At 36.6% G+C, this 20,039-nt stretch overlaps 1 protein-coding gene across 1 annotated transcript; it reads right to left on the minus strand.

Annotated features, from left to right (window-relative positions):
- Window positions 1-1,356: 1,356 nt before the first annotated feature.
- Window positions 1,357-19,310, minus strand: plpp2b (phospholipid phosphatase 2b). The gene is made up of 6 exons (XM_079889801.1): window positions 18,847-19,310; window positions 4,449-4,600; window positions 3,933-4,195; window positions 3,795-3,852; window positions 1,774-1,950; window positions 1,357-1,536 (listed from the first exon to the last, which is right to left on the minus strand). The coding sequence occupies exons 1-6, from the start codon at window positions 18,905-18,907 to the stop codon at window positions 1,423-1,425; spliced, it is 825 nt and encodes a 274-aa protein (XP_079745927.1). The 5' UTR covers window positions 18,908-19,310; the 3' UTR covers window positions 1,357-1,422.
- Window positions 19,311-20,039: the final 729 nt, after the last annotated feature.

Raw genomic sequence — 20,039 nt, forward strand, 5'->3', positions numbered from 1 at the left:
TGGAATTGTAATTGGTCGTCTGATTGTACTCTTGAGACTTTTATTTTGAAAGAAAACTAATTTTGCTTAGCGCATTTGTAGTCCTAGCTTAGCGCATTTGTAGTCCTTGCTTAGCGCATTTGTAGTCACAGGTTCGCGTTTAAAGTCTGTGTAAAGAGAATGGTGTCGTCTTAGCGGCCCCTAATTTAATAACAAATGATCGTTGCGACGGAAGCGAATCAATCAAAACTAACTTTAGCTGGAAAATAACTTTATTAAAGAACCGCTATAAAGCCAAAACAATCTCTGTTACCTTAAATTATACGTTTGTCTCTGTAAAGCTGCTTTGAAACAATCTACATTGTTAAAAGCGCTATATAAATGAAGATGACTTGACTTGACTTGACTAGCTGTGGCTGAATAGATGGTCATCATTAGATGTCTGGCTACTGCAGTTCTGGACTGACAGGAAAGTGCCCAGTAGAACATGGCTAAAGTAAACTACATTTGCAAACCGAATAAAATAAAAAGTGTTTGACAACTACTTCTGGCTGATATGTCCTTTAGGGTATGAAAAACTAAAGTTTGCATGTGGATTGAATTCATGTTTGTTCATGCTTACATAAATACATATACTATTGACATAGTCCTTCTGGATTAAAATATGCTAACTGGATATGCAAACATTAAATGTACCAAGTACACTAGAATACAAATGTAGTCAAAATAGACATTTTATGATATTTATCATTTAAAGTAGTGCTATACATAATATTAAAGTGTGGTACTTAACAACAAGCAGATTATTATTACAAATATTTATTAGGAATTTAGACAAATGTAAACAACAATTCACAAAGTACAAAGTTCAATGAAGCTGAATGCGAAAATTTAAAATTAATGTTGTAGTGGTATCTCAATTTAAAATTTTAAACATAGGGGGACAAAAAAAAAAAATATCCAAACAATTTTATGACATTATTCACTTTCTGCAATCCAGATTACTATTTATAATTATATACTAGATATAATTACTAAGGCACATGATATTGGAAAAATACAGACAAGCAATGATTTCCAACATTTTAAACCACAGAATATGGGATTCTGTTTGGTTCGCCATTATTTCAGTATGATTTACAATTCAAACAAAGATACATGTTGTACGTAAAACCTGATCCAGTACGCAGATTTAAAAAACAGATTCAGTCCCTTAATATCCGCGGCAAATCGTTTTGATTAAAATAAGTTGATTAAATACGTATAAAGAGTTCTCTCTCACTTGCAACAAAGGAACAGACACTAAAGCTTTTTCAAGGAGGACCATTGTGAGCATGTGCAGTCTTGCTCCGCCCCCCTCCCGTCAGTCCAGTGGTTTGTGGGAGATGTAGTGCGAGTGTTTGTTCTCATTTCTCTCACACAGGTCCGTAATAGCCGAAATGGTTATGGTGGTCCACCTCGAAAGCTGTGTTTCTGCTCCTCGACTTCTGCTTCTGCCTCTGAACTCGAGTATTGAGGTGAAGGACGGACCTTGAAGAAATTCGCCACGTATCGCACCTGTAAGAGACAAGGAATGGTAGAAGAGTTAAAGACCTCACAATGCTACATTTTAAACTGAATGGCCTCTTGGGTCACTTTACCAGAAAAGGAAATGTTCAGTGGGGTAAAAAAAAAAAGTTTGAGGTTTGAAAGAAAGTCATACTGGTTTGGAACAACATGAGGGTGAGGAAATGATGACAGATGTAAAAATGTTGGGTAAAATTGCTCTAAAAAGAAAAAAAAGTGTTAACTTACAATGAGAATTGCAATGAGCGCCCCCTGGAGGAGCCCCACCAGCACGTCGCTCCAGTGGTGCTTATAATCGGAGACGCGGGTGTAACCTACATACACAGCAAAGGCCACCAGGAAGAACTGGATGGTTGGCCTCAGAAGACGGGCCCATTTCGCATTCAGTCTGGCCTGGACATAGAACTAGGGAAAGAAAAGAAAAAGAGGTGTCTTTCATTTGCTGAACGATAATGACTTAATTTGTTGAGAAGAAATAACGAAAGCAAATGGCGATAACAGTTTTATCTCAGTGAGCTTTTAGCATTTAGCATTTGTACGTTTGCTTTGGAGTTCATCAGGAAATCATTGTGTACTAAGAATGATGCATCATTCTCTGATAGTTTCAGTAAATTAGTTCAAGGTTTTGCAAACTCTGCAACGAAAAACTCCTATTATTGTAAATACCCGCACACCATCCATTCCTCAGTGTCCTATTTACGTCATATCTATACTATGCTAAAACAGTTGCTCCTTACAATGCTACACTTGACAAGTGGACCGGTTTGGCTGCAAAATTGTTGGCAACATTTTCGAATGTGACCAAATTTTATGAAGCACAGCTCATATACAAGTCTCTTTGAAACCAGGCAGCTTTCTGTTGGCGAACACTGCAAATTTGCGTGAACAATTTGAACCTGATTCAGAAATCTTTTGCTCTCACAAGGAATTCTCAATCACGATGATCCATACTGATATGACTGAATTTGCTGAAAAATGGTAAATGTGACTGCACATTTAACCCTCTGGTGATTATGGAAGCTTGTTTCCGCCACTGAATAATAAATAAATAATAATAATTGCGACTTTTTAATCTCACAATTCTGACTTTTTTTCTCACAATTGTGATATATCAAGTCAGAATTGTGACTTTTTTTCTCAGAATTGCGAGATATGAAGTCAGAATTGTGAGAAATAAAGTCGCAATTCTGAGAAATAAAGTCGCAATTCTGAGATATAAAGTCAGAATTGCACGATATAAAGTCAATTCTGACTTTATATCTCGAAATTCTGAGAAATAAAGTCAGAATTGCGAGATGTAGCCTAAAATCGCAATTGTAAGATAAAAAGTCGCAATTATCTTTTAAAATGTTTTATTTTGTGGCGGAAACAAGCTTCCATAGGTGATGCTCGCATGGTCATTTTTTTATTATTATTAATTATTTCAATAAAATGAATGTTCTATAATTTAGTTTGATAATGTTTTTTTATTTAATATTTTGTAAAACTGTATTTAATATTTTACTAAAACTGGTACCTGAAAATTTCCAACTTAAACTGTCATAAATCTTAATTGTTTGACCAAAATTTGGTCTTTTTTTAAAGAAGACACATGGCAAATTATTGTTGAAGTGAAAAAAATTTACAAAATTTATAGAAGTTTAAGTTTATTATGATGAAAAATGCATAAAATATTTTATGTAAATATTTTAAATAAATTAAATATTTTATTTTATATGATATATATATTTTCCAAAACACGTTTTACTCTAAAACTGTGAGAAAACCAAAGCCATAAATCTAAACAAGTTTTGTTCCAAATTTGAGGTTGATCAAACAATGAGCTTTCAGTAAGATTTGGTTTGGGCGCAGTACCAAACATTTCCACTAGATTAAATTTGTTTCCCATTTGTTTCCAATGCGGTCAAGTACAAGTGTGACTATTTTTTTCAGGACCATCTAACCATCTTTTTGTGTGTGTGTGTTCACATAGCAAGTGCCAAAACCTGTACCGAGTTTCATACTATTCTGATGAAGTAAAAAATGTAATAATAAAATTAAAAAAAACGTAAAATTTTTCAGCCAAAAAAGACTGAACAGCACCAGAGGGTTAGATCTGTACTTTTAGTGACTCAAGAAAAATCAAACGAAACTGCAGAAATAAAGCCATTTTTCAAACATGTTTCCCCATTTCCCATTGGTTGCAAAAACAAATAGTCCCACTCCCAAACTGTTGGTTGATCCCAAGGGGTAAATGTTACACCACTCACCGCTAGAAACAGCATGCAGTACATCCCGAAGGAGGAGTGACCTGAGTAGAAGGACAACCTACGACACACAAATCACATATAGTTCACAGAAATTCACTGAAATCAAAACGTTAAAAGGATTTATGATGAGAGACATACCTGGCTTCGGTCACATCACGTGGGTTGCCAGTGCAGTTGATCGCAGTCACGTATCCTTTGCAGACTTTGGGGGCACACACTGCTAAGAAATTTGGACGTGGTCGCCCAATGGTGTACTTAGCCAAGTCCGTCAGTGATTGGCTGACAGCTCCCCCAAACAGGAAGGCGCCCAGCACCTTATAGATGGCCGATACATATTGATTAAATGTAGAGTTGGAGTGAATTTTCTTGCTGTACACCAGATACGCTTCACCGGACGATATCTAGAGGAACAGAAGAGGTAAAAGTTAAGTAACGTGATGCATTTCTGTAGCTTTAAACAAGGATCAAAACGGTTACGCTACATTAGGTTTGTCATAAATGTGTCCATGAGCACAAAATGCTGTGTTGTTGTGCATAATAAACCCCTCTTCTGTGCAGAGTCATGAACGGACACTTTGTTGAGGATCAGCATGTGACTCAAGGGATGATGAGATCATGGGAGGGATGATGGAGATGAATGAATGAGCGACTCACGATAATGATAGTGCAGGTGATGGTGACCGCAGCCAGCGTCACGTGCGTGATGGTGTCCGACCTTACGGGGTAACCGATGCTCTCGTCCTGGCAGTAGATCGCTCGCTCGTATGGCCGGGACGCGATGGTCATTATAACGAAGGGCAGAGAAGCTACAGGAATAAGAAGAAGAGACGATAAAAAAATAAATACATAGAGAAATAAATATCTGCTTCCTAAATGATGAGTTGACTAATGTGGAGAATATACAGGGTGAATCTCCTCAAACCTGGAAAGAACCTGTCTGGGTCATATTTCACCTCAAGAAAATAACATTTCCATATATTCATGACAATTAAAGTACATTTTTTCCAGCCATTTCTCATAACCAAATACATATCAACAATACCAACATTATATTATTTTCATTATAATGTATATAATTTACATATATACATCATTGTATGTTTGTTACACTGCCTTTATTTTTATGAAAACCATACATTAAATAAAAAAATAATTGCATAAATATTTATAATTAAATCAAATATAATTATTGATTTATGGGTGAGATGTCATATTTTTTGTTATTGTTAAAGTAACTAAATAGCCAAAAAAAAAAAAAAAAAAATTCCATTGTGGCATTATTTTCATAAGCACATTTCCCTAACCATTCTCATTACATTAATACCAAAACACAATACATTTACATTATAAAGTATCGATATTAGACACCATTTTCGATATCACAGGGAAAATTGCCATATATACCTCATAATTTTATATCATTTTGTTGTAATAGCTTACACACAGCACAGGAAGGCTTTATTTGAATCATTGAACTAAATTTACAAAAAAAGACAAGTAAACAGTCAGTAATAAAATAAGAACAAATAAACAAACTGCAAATGATAGCACAAATAAATAAAACATAATACAGAGACAAATTAAATAAACGTGGCTTTAAGTTTTTCAGGTGGGTCTAAAAGTAGTATTCAGGTAAGTAATCAAATGCGAAGACTATCCAGTGTTATTTTATTAAAAATACAGATTAATACTTACAATTACAGTTACAAAAGTTATTCAGTCAAGCGCAGCAAGTGATTTTCTTTTAGTTTTTTTTGTTGTTGTTCTAACATGACAGACAGGTTTATTAGGCTGCTGTCACTTTAAGAGCTTATGCAATATCCAATATACTGTTACACAACATGCGTTTTCTCCATAGACTGTAAAAAAAATGACGTCACCCGTAGATTTTTGAAGAGCATTTTTGAAACCCAAAGTGGGAGGAGCCGGCCGTCGCCATCTTGGCAGCGCGTCACCGTGCACGTCTCCCGGATAACCGGATATGGGCAAAGAGGCGGGATTAGCTGAGGTGACGCGTGACGCTAACAGACAGAAGACAAACGGCTAGTAGTGACAGCAGCGGCAATCCACCCGTCGCTCAAGTGGCCACGCCCTTAATTATGCAGAACTTTAAGGCTTAATAGAATTTAAATGGATGAGTTATAAAAAAATTCACCCCCCTCACAGTTGTCACGAAGGGCAAAATTAGCTATAGAGACCAAAACCACTTTTTGTACGAGGCTGTAAGCATATTATTTTCTGCTGTAAAGTTGGGCATATTAACATGGGGGTCTATGGGATTGACTCTCTTTTGGAGCCTGTCTCTAGTGGTCAGTTGATGAATTGCAGTTTAAGTCACTTCCATGTTGGATTCAAAAGAGAGATCGGTTGCCACCTGGTTTTCTCTCAACTATTTACTATGAGACTGTATAGACTTTTTTTTTTTGTAACACTCAGAACACCATCTGAATTAAGTCATGGAAGCAGCGTGTATTTATAGTACCTCTTTTTTCCAGAGTCACACGGAAACGCATTTATCCCACAGCTATGAGGAAGTCACCAGACCACACCGTCTTAACCCAAAAACATGTTGTGTGCCACATCATAAACATTCCTGTACACACCCACAGCCTAGACATCCTTTCCACCTTGATCGGTGGACTGATGTGGCTGGAGATGCACATGTCTGAATGTTGCCACAGCGTGATCCTTTAATGAATGGAAAATGACCTTGGGACATTTGGAAATGTTACAAAATCACTCTGCAACCACGTGATCCTAAGCCACAGCACTTAAAGAGAACAGTAGGAGCAATTCTACTTCCTGTAATTCCATTTTCTGGACATATAATAGCACAGTGTTCTAGTAAGTTTGCATATCTTTAACTGCCAGAAAACCGTTTTGCTGTTTGAATGGAATATACTTGTGTAGATATTTTTAAGCAGGCTAAGAATGTAAAAGACCTTGTTTTTTCCAGTCAACATCAGGAAGATGCTACTTCAGCAGGAAAACATGTTTTTTGTTGGTACAAGCCAAAAATATGATTCTGGACCTTATGGTTGACTCAGTTTATGTCTAAATATGGCTGAGCAGCATCCCACACAAATCCAGGATTGCTCAAATGCCATTTATACCACTGCGGTATTACAATGTACAAGAGCATTTGTGAAAGAGACGGTCAGGTCCATCTCAAAATTGAACTCTGGGCTCACTGTGATATTTACACATGGTTTATTCTTCAATATTATTCTACAAGGACCATTAAAAATATACAAACAACAAGCTCATAATCTGTACATATGGAGCTTACTAACAGTATTTAGAATAATATATTCCAACTAGAAATAATAATAAAAAATTTGCCTCAAATAAATATTTTGTACAAGAAAATCAGAAGTGTACCAGTTTTTAAACTCGTATTTTGTCAGTTTACAGACAGAGAGAAAAATGGATTATTTACTGAATTGAATTGTTGGGTCATATGAAAAAACAACCAATCAATTACGTTAGCAAGTTAATCTTGATGCTGAATGACAACTAAAAATTCATTAATTGAAATTTAATTTTGAAGTTTTACCACTAGAGATGTTGAACTAAATCCTTGAGAAAAGTTGAAATGCAATGGGGCAAAATACACATCCAAAACAAGTCCGTTTGAGTTTCAATGTATTCTTGAGACGTTCACGTCACGACAAGAGACAAAGAGTAATCGAGTCATAGAGAGTCACTTAAGAACAAATGAGTGTCTTTGTATTCCAAAAACAAAGAACAAGGGTGTTTGAAATGACACTGTATTTCCATACACTGTGGTCTGGGACAGTGAGAACACACACACTCATTTACAAAACATCATAATGACATCCTCAATGGTGCACTAATAAAAACACACTGCTCATGTAACCTTGCCCCAAAAACAGTCATTAGTTTATTATGCTGTATATTATTGAACTAACAATTGTGAATTTTGGAGCAATGATTCACAATTATCAAAATCTGGGTCAAATTGTATCCTCAGGTCAAACAGCTCTAATTAACTACTGTTAAATCAGACTCCAGCCTCAAACAGATGTGGCCCAACTTTGTGATTTATTCTTTAACAATTATAATGTTTTGTTTTCTTTTGCTTTGAACCTTACATTTTTTATATATACAGTGCCCTCCACAATTATTGAACCCCCTGGTAAATATGATCAAAATTGGCTGTAAAAAATAAATCTGCATCGATTATCCTTGTGATCTTTCATTCAAAAAATGTGCAAAATTCTAACCTTTCATTGAAGTAAAAGAATTGAAAGTGGGGGGAAAATCACATTATGAAATAAATGTTTTTCTCCAAAACACGTTGGCCACAATTATTGAAACCCTTTCATTAAATACTTTTTGCAATCTCCTTTTGCCAAGATAACAGCTCTGAGTCTTCTCCTATAATGCCTGATGAGTTTGGAGAATAACTGACAAGAGATCAGAGACCATTCCTCCACACAGAATCTCTCCAGATCCTTCAGATTCCCAGATCCATGTTGGTGCTTCTCCTCTTCAGTTCAGCCCACTCATCAGGTCAGGGGACTGAGACGGTCATGGCAGAAGCTTCATTTTGTGCTCCACAACAAATTTTTGTTTTGATTTTGATGTTTGTTTTGGATCGTTGTCCTGATGGAAGATCCAACCACGGCCCATTATAAGATTTCTAGCAGAAGGCGTCAGGTTTTGATTTTTTATCTGTTGATATTTGATAGAATCCACAATGCCATGTATCTGAACAAGAAGTCCAGGACCTCCAGCAGAAAAATATGCCCACAACATTAAAGATCCAATGGTATATTAAATTGTACACATGGGGTACTTTTTATCCTTGTGTTCACCAAACCCATCTAGTGTGTTTGCTGCCAAAAAGCTCTGTTTTAGTCTCATCTGACCACAGAACCCTGTGTTGTTTGAAGATCCAGTCGTGTCTGACAATTAAATTTGCTGGAATTTGTTTTTGGATGAGCGAGGATGTTTTTTTTTAAACCCTCCCAAACAACATGTGGGGATGTAGGGGTTGTTTGATAATTTTTTTTTTAGGCTTTCTGACCCCAAGACTCAACTAATCTCTGCAATTCTCCATCTGTGATCCTTGGAGAGTCTTTGGACACTCAAACTTTCATACTCGCCGTGCATTAAGACAGTATAGACACACGTCCTTTTCCTGGCAGATTCATAACATCTTTAGTTGGTTATAACTTCTTAATTATTGCCCTGATGGTCAAAATGGGGATTTTCAATTCTTTAGCTATTGTCTTACAGCCACTTTCTAGTTTGTGATGCTCAACAATCTTTTGCTACGCATCAGAACTGTATTCTGTGGTTTTACTCATTGTGATGGATGATTAAGGGGATTTGGCCTTTGTGTTTCCTCATATTTAAACTCCTGTGAAACACGACGTCATAGCTGGACAGTTTCATGTTCCTAGTCACCCTGGTGTACTAAAAAAGGTAAATATTAATGGGAATATACTTCAGAGATATTTTACTCGTAAAAAATTCTAGGGGTTTCAATAATTGTGGCCAACATGTTTTGGAGAAAAACATTTATTTCATAATGTGATTTCCCCCCACTTTCAATTCTTTTACTTCAATGAAAGGTTAGAATTTTGCACATTTTTTGAATGAAAGATCACAAGGATAATCGATGCAGATTTATTTTTTACAGCCAATTTTGATCATATTTACCAGGGGGTTCAATAATTGTGGAGGGCACTGTATTTACAAATGATTTTTTTTTTAAATATTCACAAATGTTTTCTCTTTTGTTTTGTACCAGACAAAACAAAAAAAACCAAGTGTTTTTTATATTTACAAATATGTTTTGTTTTCTTTTGTTTTGCAGCTTGCAAAACAAAACAAAAACAAATGTTTTTTTGAAAATATTTACAAATATGTTTTGATCTTTTTTGCTTTGCAGATTTCAAAAACTTTTTTTTTAAAATATTTACAAATAGGTTTTGTTTTCTTTTGTTCAAACCTCCTGGGAAAACAAAAACAAAACAACTTTACCTTAAATAGTTCAGTTAACCAGTTAGCTCGAAAGGATGTGATCCACTTGCTAAAATCTGTGTACAGAATGTAAACCCCTAGTTTTATTGCCATTACGGAGATTTACTGTTTACAAGCAATGAAAGAAAAAAATAAACTATCCCTCAGGCCTCATTGATCATCATGTTGAGGGACTCGAGACCCCAAACAATGGCTACAGTTTTAACACTAACTTGAGATTCAGACACTCTGAGGATCTGGAGCTAAGCTTGGATGGCCTTTTCTGTATGTTTGCCAGCTGTATAATCTCCAAACAAATGAAAATAAATGCCCAATAAAACTTAAGTCTCATTTTTCCTTCTTCCTCTCCAGGCTTTTCAACTCTTGAGACACATTATTAGGAAACAAAAAGACTACTGAAAGGTTTTTGATACAGATTTTTACGGTCAATGGAAAAATGAAAAAATGAACCCTGGGGAGTAGTTTTTATTTCAAACTGTCATTGATTAATGCCAAACACAATTAAAACACCTAGAAACACCGAGAACGAAGTCTAAAATGTCAACTGCACAGTTAAAAAGGCCAAGCAGTATATTCTGGTACTCGTCAGTGAAATTCATGAGCATTACTTCTGAAATATTTTCCAGATTGTGCTCCCAAGGAATTAAGTCAGTGTAAGGTACATTAAAAGGTCAAAGAACTTCAAACGGTTCGAGTTCAAAGCCTCAGTTGGCAGGTGCGAGCTCGGCGGACGTTTAATTACGCAATGAAACAGGACTGTAGGGAGACATGTGGCGCTTAGAAGTGAGAGGGCAAGAAGTCTTGAAGAAAGTCACAGTTGACACCCAACACATTGCAATATTGGGGCTGCACTGAAAACAAACCTCGTCTCAACTGCCACCAGCCGTCCCCTCCAACCATTCCCTGAAACAAATTAGTTCCATTTGAAGGTACAGGAAGTCAAATTTCCTGCAAAACATTAAGGGACCCCCGTTTTGGTATGAGCTCTTTATGAGTCCATGAACTGTGTTTTTCCCCCTTCATGCTATGCAAGTAAAAGGAATGTTTTCTGAATAGTTAATTAATTAAAAGTCGGTCATTTACCCAACATCATGCATTTTTTACTTGGAAAAAAAGTTGAAGAAAGCAATGAAAGCGGATAGGCTTCAAATTAAAGAAGACCATACAACTTCTGCTCTATATTCCGAGCCATAAGTCATTGTTTTGTGAGAGAAACAGCCTGGAATTTAAGTCATTATTCACTGGAAATTTTGCTTAACAGCAGCGTTATTTTAATATTCTTTATATACTATTCTAATATTCAAATAATATTTGGAATTAGCTTTTTTTTTATATTATCAGTTTAGTTTGCCTTAGCAATGTTGTATATGCCTTGGTAATTTTGCTTTATTTCTTTTTTTAAATATGTATATTTATTTTTATTTTAAATGCATTTCAGTTTTAGTCATTTTAGCACTTCGAAAACCTATTTTGTTCCAGTTTCAGTTTTCCCACCAAATATTTATATAGGAATACATTTCATCTTTAATGCCCATGATTTCTATTAGTTTTAGTTTTAGTAAACAATAGCAACATTGGTTGACAGTCTTGGACACCATTATCTTTGATCGTATATGGCGGCGCTCGGTTCCACAGAATATAAAGACGTGATATAGTTTTGGAATAACATGATGGTAAGCGAGGAGTAAACCATGAATGACTTCATGCTCCTAATGGAAAAAAACATTGAAAATATTTTAACCACGATTGCAAAGTTTCCAGACTTTTTGGAAATTTTCATAAACTTTTGGAAAGTTTCTGGAAATTTTCAGGCCCTTTGCAACCCTAATTTTAAGTTGAGTTGAGTTGAGTTGCATTAGTTGAGTTGCAACAAAGCAATATAGAGAATAAATCAAGAGGGGGAAGAGAGAGTAAAATGCTTCTGGGTTGGCGATTGCTGAAGTGTTGAAGGACTGAGGATTGACATCCTTTTGCCCATCCCACAGACAAAAATGAGCTTGCCACTCCTGTAGTCTCCACCTCATTCATTCATGGTTTCCCAGTTTGTTTGGAGCATCCTCCTTCACAAACACTATAAATATGAAGGGCAGAACTGAGTTTTGCTATATTTGGTTCAATCTGATGTGCAGTTATGGTATGTAGGAAGATAATTGTTGGCAATCTGAGTTAACTGAGTTTGAAACACTTCCCCTCACACCGCTGGAGGAACGCCAGAGCCATTATTGGACCAAACCAACAGTTTCATATACAAAAGAGAAGGTTCACCCAAAAATTAAATTGCCATACTCACCCTTGTGTTATTCCAATTGGTGAAGTTAGAACAGGAAAGCAGAGGTTTATCAGAATGTCTGAGCTGCTCACTTTCCTACAATGAAAGTGAATGGGGACCAGGGACTGTACAAGTTCAAAGAGGACAAATAATATGCATTACAGGAGTAGTTTAGATGACATGTGCACTATATTCCAAGTCTTCTGAAGTTATGATGCTTTGGTGTGAGGACTAAACAAACTAAAGTCAGTGTGTAAATCTTGGTCACCATTCACTTTAATTAAAGGGAAAAGAGCAGCTTGGACACTGCTATAAATAACTACTTTTGTGTATCACAGAAAATCTTATACAGAAAAAAAATAGCTCAGCTATTTTCAATCCTATTTTATTTTTTTCACCTTAAGGTTGTGGTACACTGTACACATGTCTTTTTGCTGTGAAACCTTAAAAAAAAACGATAAACTAAAAATGACTTTTACATTGTTAGTAATATTTCAAGACAAACATTTACTGGACAGAAGCAACTTAAGTTTACATGATTATCCATATATGATCAGGCTTTTGAGGAAAGAATTTTTTACTCTCAATCATCATTGTATTGCATTACATTATATGTTTTGTTAAGCTTTGATCATAAAACTGAGCATTTAAATATCATCTTACTGTTTAAATATCATCTTAAGTTTTTAGATATTTATATGCATTTTATGTAAGTGGTCTGTTATACTGTTATAAAGATCTCACTGATTTTACAAGCTATCAGAATTTAATCTTACTTTTTGGCCATGTAAATATCAGCGACTGCACCAAATTGCATATTTTTGCAATTGTGTGGGTTTTTTTTACTTCTCAGATATGAGCTCCATATTCTCCTATATCATATATGAGCAATACAATTCTGATTTATCAAATACTCAAAGAAAAAAAAAAGATTGTCTAATAAACTGCCTTCGGCCTTCTGACTATTACTTTATATGTCAGGCTTTACATGGTTAACTACTTATTAAATAGTTTGTAATTTTGGAAGCTAAAGTTTCAAAGTAGCTTTCCCAACACAGGCAATGTTGGTCCAAGAAACTGAAATTCTGTGAACATTTAGCTGATACGTTTACAGTAAATCTGAATTGCACTGCTTGCAGTTTCAAGGACATACGAGTTGGTGCATTTCCAATGTCACAGGACTTGAAAATAAGAAAACCCTGGCGAAAATCCCATTTGTTTTTGTCTACACCACACAGCCTATGAGGGAGTAGCCTGTTTTCTTAGGGTTGGCTTTGACCTTCACCCTGACATGGGCTCACCACCTTTCATTATCAAACCCTATGTTTTTATTGACCGCTTGTATTCTAACTCATTTTCAGGCATTTCAACAAATATATTAAGCTTTCAACACCTAACTTGATACATTCTGGCTTCATTTCAACATTTGAAACCCAGTTCATTGCGGCTAAACCCACAAAGATCACGTTCGGGTTTCTACTCTGAAGATGAAAATGAGATGTTCTTGACTTTCTCTGTGGGTTTTCTGGAGTACCATCATAAGTGTTACGAAAATACAAGCCTGTCGCCCCTTAAGTGAGAGTTTTGAGGGCGGTCTGTCTGCCGGCAGCACTCCCTGCGCGGTAGTTTGGCAAGGACGCCTGACTCATTTGGAAGCTATGTGCTGAGCGTACAACCTCGCAGGAGAGTCTGGAATCCTACTTCAAGAAGAAACACCCGCCCTCCTCCTCTTTTCTTTCACCATACACCAAAGTCTATCCGTCCCAGCCCTCTACCTCCCCACGCTAATGCTAGTGTGTGATTTACACTCTTGGAAACCATGGAAATGTATAATATTGCGAGGGAAACAGGTTAGCTGGTACGCTAATAGTGTTTAGCAAGTGTGTTTTGCTTTAAAAATAGCTTCTGTGATTAATGTAACAGCATCATTATGTTAATGGTCTAATGATGTGACCAATATCTGAACAATTTTGTTGATGTTGCAATTGCTATCCCACACAGACGGTTCTGAACAAGTTTATCCAAGACCTGAAATATAAAGAATGACGGTCCCAACATCCTGCAATTGTTCTTGTCATTCTCCCATATTTCCCCAGTAGTTTTAGGGAATGAATCCAAATCGTGTGGCAATATGTCTTTATAGGTTATTGCGCAATGATATGATGCTAAAAACCTTCACTATTCCTTGCAGGTGGAACCTTATACCGGAACAGCTGGCTTTTTTACTTTTCTTTTTTGTTCATTTTACTATTTAACTGTCACGCATAGTCTATATCTCCATCTCTGTCCTAGCTTGCACTTTGAAAATATGTTGTATCGCAGCACTCATGTTTCATTACTACTTTACATTAATTGCTCGCTGTAGCATTCTTCATTCGTAAAATTCACACTTTGGATAAAAGGATCTGCATATAGGTCCTGTGAGCAATATAACAATTATCTTTGTGTTGAGAAAATTGTTAAAAATACCAATAAAATGAAATGTAAAAAGGTGCCTGTTAAAACAGTTTAACAGAGGCCAGCTAATAAGAGCAGTGTTGGTAAACCTCACTCCCCTGGCCTCAAGAGGCGCACTAGAGACTGACACAAGAGGCTGTGGCTGTGGTCTTTAGCGTCCTTGTTATAGCATCTGCCTCCCATGCCAGAAACGCTGGTTTGAATCCCGCTCGGAGTCGTGCAAGTAGAAATGAAGGGGTTAAGTTAGCCGCTTTTCCACTTTCGGGCCAATGCGAGCCTGTGCTAACAATGTGCCAGGTGGGGCCACTAGCCTCGGACCTCAAGCACCGAGGTCAAAATCAATTTGCGTTTCCACTGTCGGGCCAGTAGCCCCACAGCACTACTCTAAAACACGCCTTCAGAGAACAACGTCACAAATCCCACATCACCAGGATGGTGAAGCTAGCAGACTGAAAACTATCTAGATTGTAAAATTAACATGACGTTTGGTCTTTACTTAAAGACTTAAGCATCGATATTTGACCAATAATTTACGCTATAATTTTTTCACAGTGACAGTAATTTATTAATTTGTGTCAGGACTGCACATCAATCATGCTCAATCAACCCGTATTTATCATTATTTCTTTTTTATCATTATTTTCCATGAAATTATGGGATCTGAGGAGGTTTGTGCGATCTTTTCCATCTCACTATACTGTTATTGTTTCAGCTGGAGCAACAGAGGGAGCTCACGAGCAGAAAACAGGAGTGAGTTTTGAGCTGAAAATTGTTTTAAATGTCTTAAATGTTGGAATTAGCTGGTAGTCTGATATGAAGCATGGGAGATGAGCAGCAGTGTTGTCCCTCTCCTGACTCCGCCTTTGTTCATGAACTCTCCTCAAGCCCCAGTTGGCTTGCTTTGGACCAAGGTATTAGGTGGGCCAATAACCCCTGGCTGTTGGCCCGAGGAAACCCTGAGGAGGCCCGATCAAGCCCTGGAAGTGACAGTGGAAACGCAACTGGCCCTGGCACGCACTAGCATGATCGATTTTGGGCCGACAGTGGAAACACGTCAATTGGTGCCGTGACCCGGATGGGAGTGAGGTTTAGAGGGGTGAGTGTAACAGAGGCCAGCTAGCAAGAGCTGTGCATGTAAACCTCACTTCCCTGACCTCAAGAGGCGCACTAGCGACTGACACTAGAGGCAGTGGTCTTTAGCATCTTGTTAGTGCACCCGCCTCCCATGCCGGAAATGCTGGTTCGAATCCTGCTTGGAGCAATGAGAGTAGAACCGGGGAAGTTACATTGGTGCCGTGACCCGAATCGGAGTGAGGTTTAGAAGAGTGAAACAATTTCACAATATAATGTTAAGAACGTTAAGAAATAACAAGCTTTATTAAAAACATACCAAAATACACTACCTGGAAGGAAGGCCTGGAAAGTCCTTCAGTACTGGGCCAAATGCTCAGTTTTTTATTGCCACAGATAAGCTTAGATAATTCTCAACAATTTCACTTTCACTGAAGTAAAATGCTGATCTTATGGCTTTGACTTGCTGTATCAGTACAGAAGAACAGAGGCAGAATATTAAATGTCAACTTTTTTTTCTGTCAGTACTTAATGACTGATGATGTAAAATATCATAAAGAAAGGCAGCATTAAAATACACACCGTTAGCCTGTGAGCGAAACCAAAAGCCAGACTGTGTTTGTGTGGAGGGAAAGTTTACTTAGACAGAAGAAAAAGAGAAGCAGAGGGTGGTGGGCTGGATTGAATGTCAAATACAGGGCTGGGAAAAGGATATTAAGTCCCTGAAACACTTACCGAAATTCGCAGTCAACTGGATTCAGGGACTTTTCTGTTAGTAATACAGCAATCTGAGAGGCTGATGTTTATTTGAAAATGACTGAATATTTCCACCTGTGCTGCAGTAAATCTTTCTGTACTTTCATTACCTCAAGGCCAAATGTCTCAAATGTATAGGACTTTGAACTATCTTTTATGTCAGAACCCAAACTATCCATACATAATGTAGTTATGGGTTTCTTAGCTGTGCCCTTTCTCCCATACATTACATTAATTTCTAGCAGAAAGCAGTACATTTGAATATATTTACAACAAGTTGGAAATTCTTTAATAAGGTTTGTAAAAGTGACGGAATGTTCATATTTGGTAAATTATTCTGTTGTACGAAAAATATTGTTGGTCTTTTTATGTAAACTCTTAATGGTTTGAATGAATGATTCAATGACTCACTCATTTACACTTCACTTGTTTCATTACTGAATGAATCAGATTTTTTGAAAGAATCTCTTGATTGAATGATTCAATGACAAATAAATTTAGCAGTTGCTTGTCACCACCTACTGGTGTAATTGTCAAGTTACTTTCAAAAGATGATTTATCCTTTTTTTTCACACTGTAAACTTTTATCCCAGTACTTCTGTGATAATCTCAATTATTTTAACACAGAAATAATGAAACTATTAAAAAGACTCTTAATAGACAGTTGAATCATTGTCATTTCACCCTTCACAGGGGGTTTGATTGACATGCGATCTGACCAATCATAATTCGCCATCCGCCGAATACGCCATTTTGTCCGACAATTAATCATGCAGATCTACTATTTAGTTTTTTGCTTATTTCAGTTTTAGTAATTTTAGTACTTTAACTTGGCAAGAAAACATTAAAAAAAGTCATATAATTCTTAATCTATTTTTTGTTTTTATTTTCAGCTTTATTTAAATGAACGAAAACTATTTAAAAAAATATAATAGTCTTAGTTTACTATAACAACACTGCACCACATGACTTTTTTTTTTTTGAGTGACTACATTTAAACGTTTGCTGAAAATGGAATTTAAAAATCATATGCATCTCATATCTTACACTAAGAATGTGGCACATCCATTTTAAACTAGATTTTAAGAAGAATTTCCCTTTTCTCGCATTTGTCATTGAGCCTCCTATAGCCTAAATGCAAGAAAAGAAACATCTGAAATTGTCCTAACCATCTGATGCCCTTTATAGACTAGATGGACAATATTGTCCATCCCTATCTACAACATGGATCATTTCAAAACGAGAGACACTTGCACCTGATGGTAAAGGTGTAAAGGTGAAGGATCATGCCTAGGGCACATTCTAGACCTTGTGAAGGTCTGAAGGTTGGAGAACACAGACACAACACAGACTTCAAAGGGCAGGTGCAGAAACTTCATCTCCTCATAGTAGGGTTACCTCACGCGGTTAAAAAAAACGGGCTCAAACTCAGTGTTTCCAAAGGAAGTAATGGTCATGATGGTTCACACTCGCTTTAGCACTGAAGCAAGTCGAATCTTTCCGTAAATGTGACTGTGTTGGGATGTTTATGGTCATTGAGCTTGTCTCACAGTTGGTCTGCAAGCAAACCCCTAAATAAAGCCAAAAATGCAAGATGAGGAACATTTCTGTGGCACTACAGGCTGCCAAACACAGTGGGAAATACTGACAGGCTTGGATCACATTTCCATAAACAAATACTCAACTTCCCGAACGTGCAAAATCCAGGAAAAGAAGCAAAGACGAATGCAACTCAGCATTCAACACAGAGAACACACCTCCAAATACATATTTAAATATGAAAATCTTCTAAAGATAGGCCCCTCACATGGCCACTGTCACCTAAAGCACCTGTTTTTGCAATAAGATAATATACATGAAATATCTGCAAAAGTCAAATACACTTCCAGATCAGTTGTAAATATATATTGCAGTTTAGTACAAAGCCAAGGCAATATTGCAAGGTTGTGAATTTGTGAGAAAAACAAACCTGATTAAAAAAAAAACTGACCAATGTTGACTCTCACAACAAAAGTATATTTTATGTTTAAATATCTATTAATAACCACTGTTCAGAAATCATTTTAAATGATCTAATAACCATTAGTATACATTTATAAATTATACAGGCAAAAAAAAAAAAAAAAATCGGTAAATCAGATTATCCGAGTCTCTCTTGCACATACACAGGTTAAACATAAACCTGTTTTTACATACTTGCATATTTTACGTATTGTTGTCATGAAGCACAAACTGAAAATAAGCTTTCAAAGTTCCTTATAAAATACATAATTTCTCCTAAAATAATTTTGTTGATTAAAAAAGTCAGTGTATGTTATTTGTCAACACCCCAGTTACATAGCCTAAGATATTGTTTAAAAAGACAAATCCCACTAAAGAAATTAATAACGTGGTGAAAGCCCTCAAACAACAACTTGTAGCAGAAAGTTTTGTAAATGAACTTCAGAATATGACACTGAACGTTGAAACATTGAACTCGCTTACCTACAACTACACACAGCACGTCAACCAGGACGAAGAGTTTCTTTTTCCTCAAGTCCGGCATTATTTCTTAAGCTCGGATGCACTTTAAAACTAGCACTTTAAAAGTCACTTCATTTATGAGATAATGTCAAAGATAATCCACTTGGAAGAAGAAAAACAAAGTGAACGCGACCAGTATTGCGAGTTCTTCCGGCTCTGCTGTTCTACCTGCGCTGCTCGTGCTCGTGCTCCGCTTCAGCTCATAGGTGACGGTGAAACACTCGTGTCCTTTACGACTTTATATATCTAGAACTTCAAATGCTGACGGCAGTGCCGCGTAGGTGCACATATTGCTTTTGTTAAAGAAAAGACTTGTATCCAGCCCTTCAGCAGATTTTTGAGGACGCATCCACTCCTTTCCCAAAAATAAAGCCACTGTGTTCCCACTCGCGCTTGTGTACTCTCTCTCTCGCCGTGTCACACCTTGAGTTGACAGTGTGAGGCGCATGCGCAGTCGCGCTGCCTGGATATAAATCTCTGCACTTTGAGCATGACACACACATAGGCTATTTTTATTGCACATCATTTCATATATTAAATTGGTCAATTCATTCTACTACATGTATCTGTCACATTCATCGTTACATCTGTTCCTGGACATGTTGTGATTTACAAGTAGCCCTATTTCTGAGAATAAATGGATGGATGGATAGATAGATATTTTTAGTTGACTGTCTGAACACACCTCTGCCAATATGATAGGCCTATATATATGACACAAAACAATGTATTTTTTTTAAAGTTAAGGGAACACCTAACTTATTTCTAGCACGTTAACATCGCCACACCCCAAAGGCTAGGCCTAACAATTTTTGTCTACTTAACGTTATGGAAACGATATTACAATTAGGTTACATAAATAAAACCTAAATAGTAGCCTACGCACTTAGCTATACACATTATGTGGTTCACCTAGGGTATAGCAAACATTTTAATAGTTTAATTCCCGAATGCTTCATAGATGTGTGACGTTCAAATGCTTTCATAATGTAGGCTAGTTTAAAAACACTATAGCTGATAGCTGGCTATAATTGACGTCACTCACATCAGGATATAATGGCAGATTACTATTCTAATTAGTAATACACACTTTTTTAAAGGTCCGGCCAAGAATGTAGGGTGTAAACCGAAGCTTGTGCCTCAGTTTAATCTTC

This window comes from Squalius cephalus (genome assembly GCF_949319135.1).
Source record: "Squalius cephalus genome assembly, chromosome: 13".
Taxonomy (NCBI): Eukaryota; Metazoa; Chordata; class Actinopteri; order Cypriniformes; family Leuciscidae; genus Squalius; species Squalius cephalus.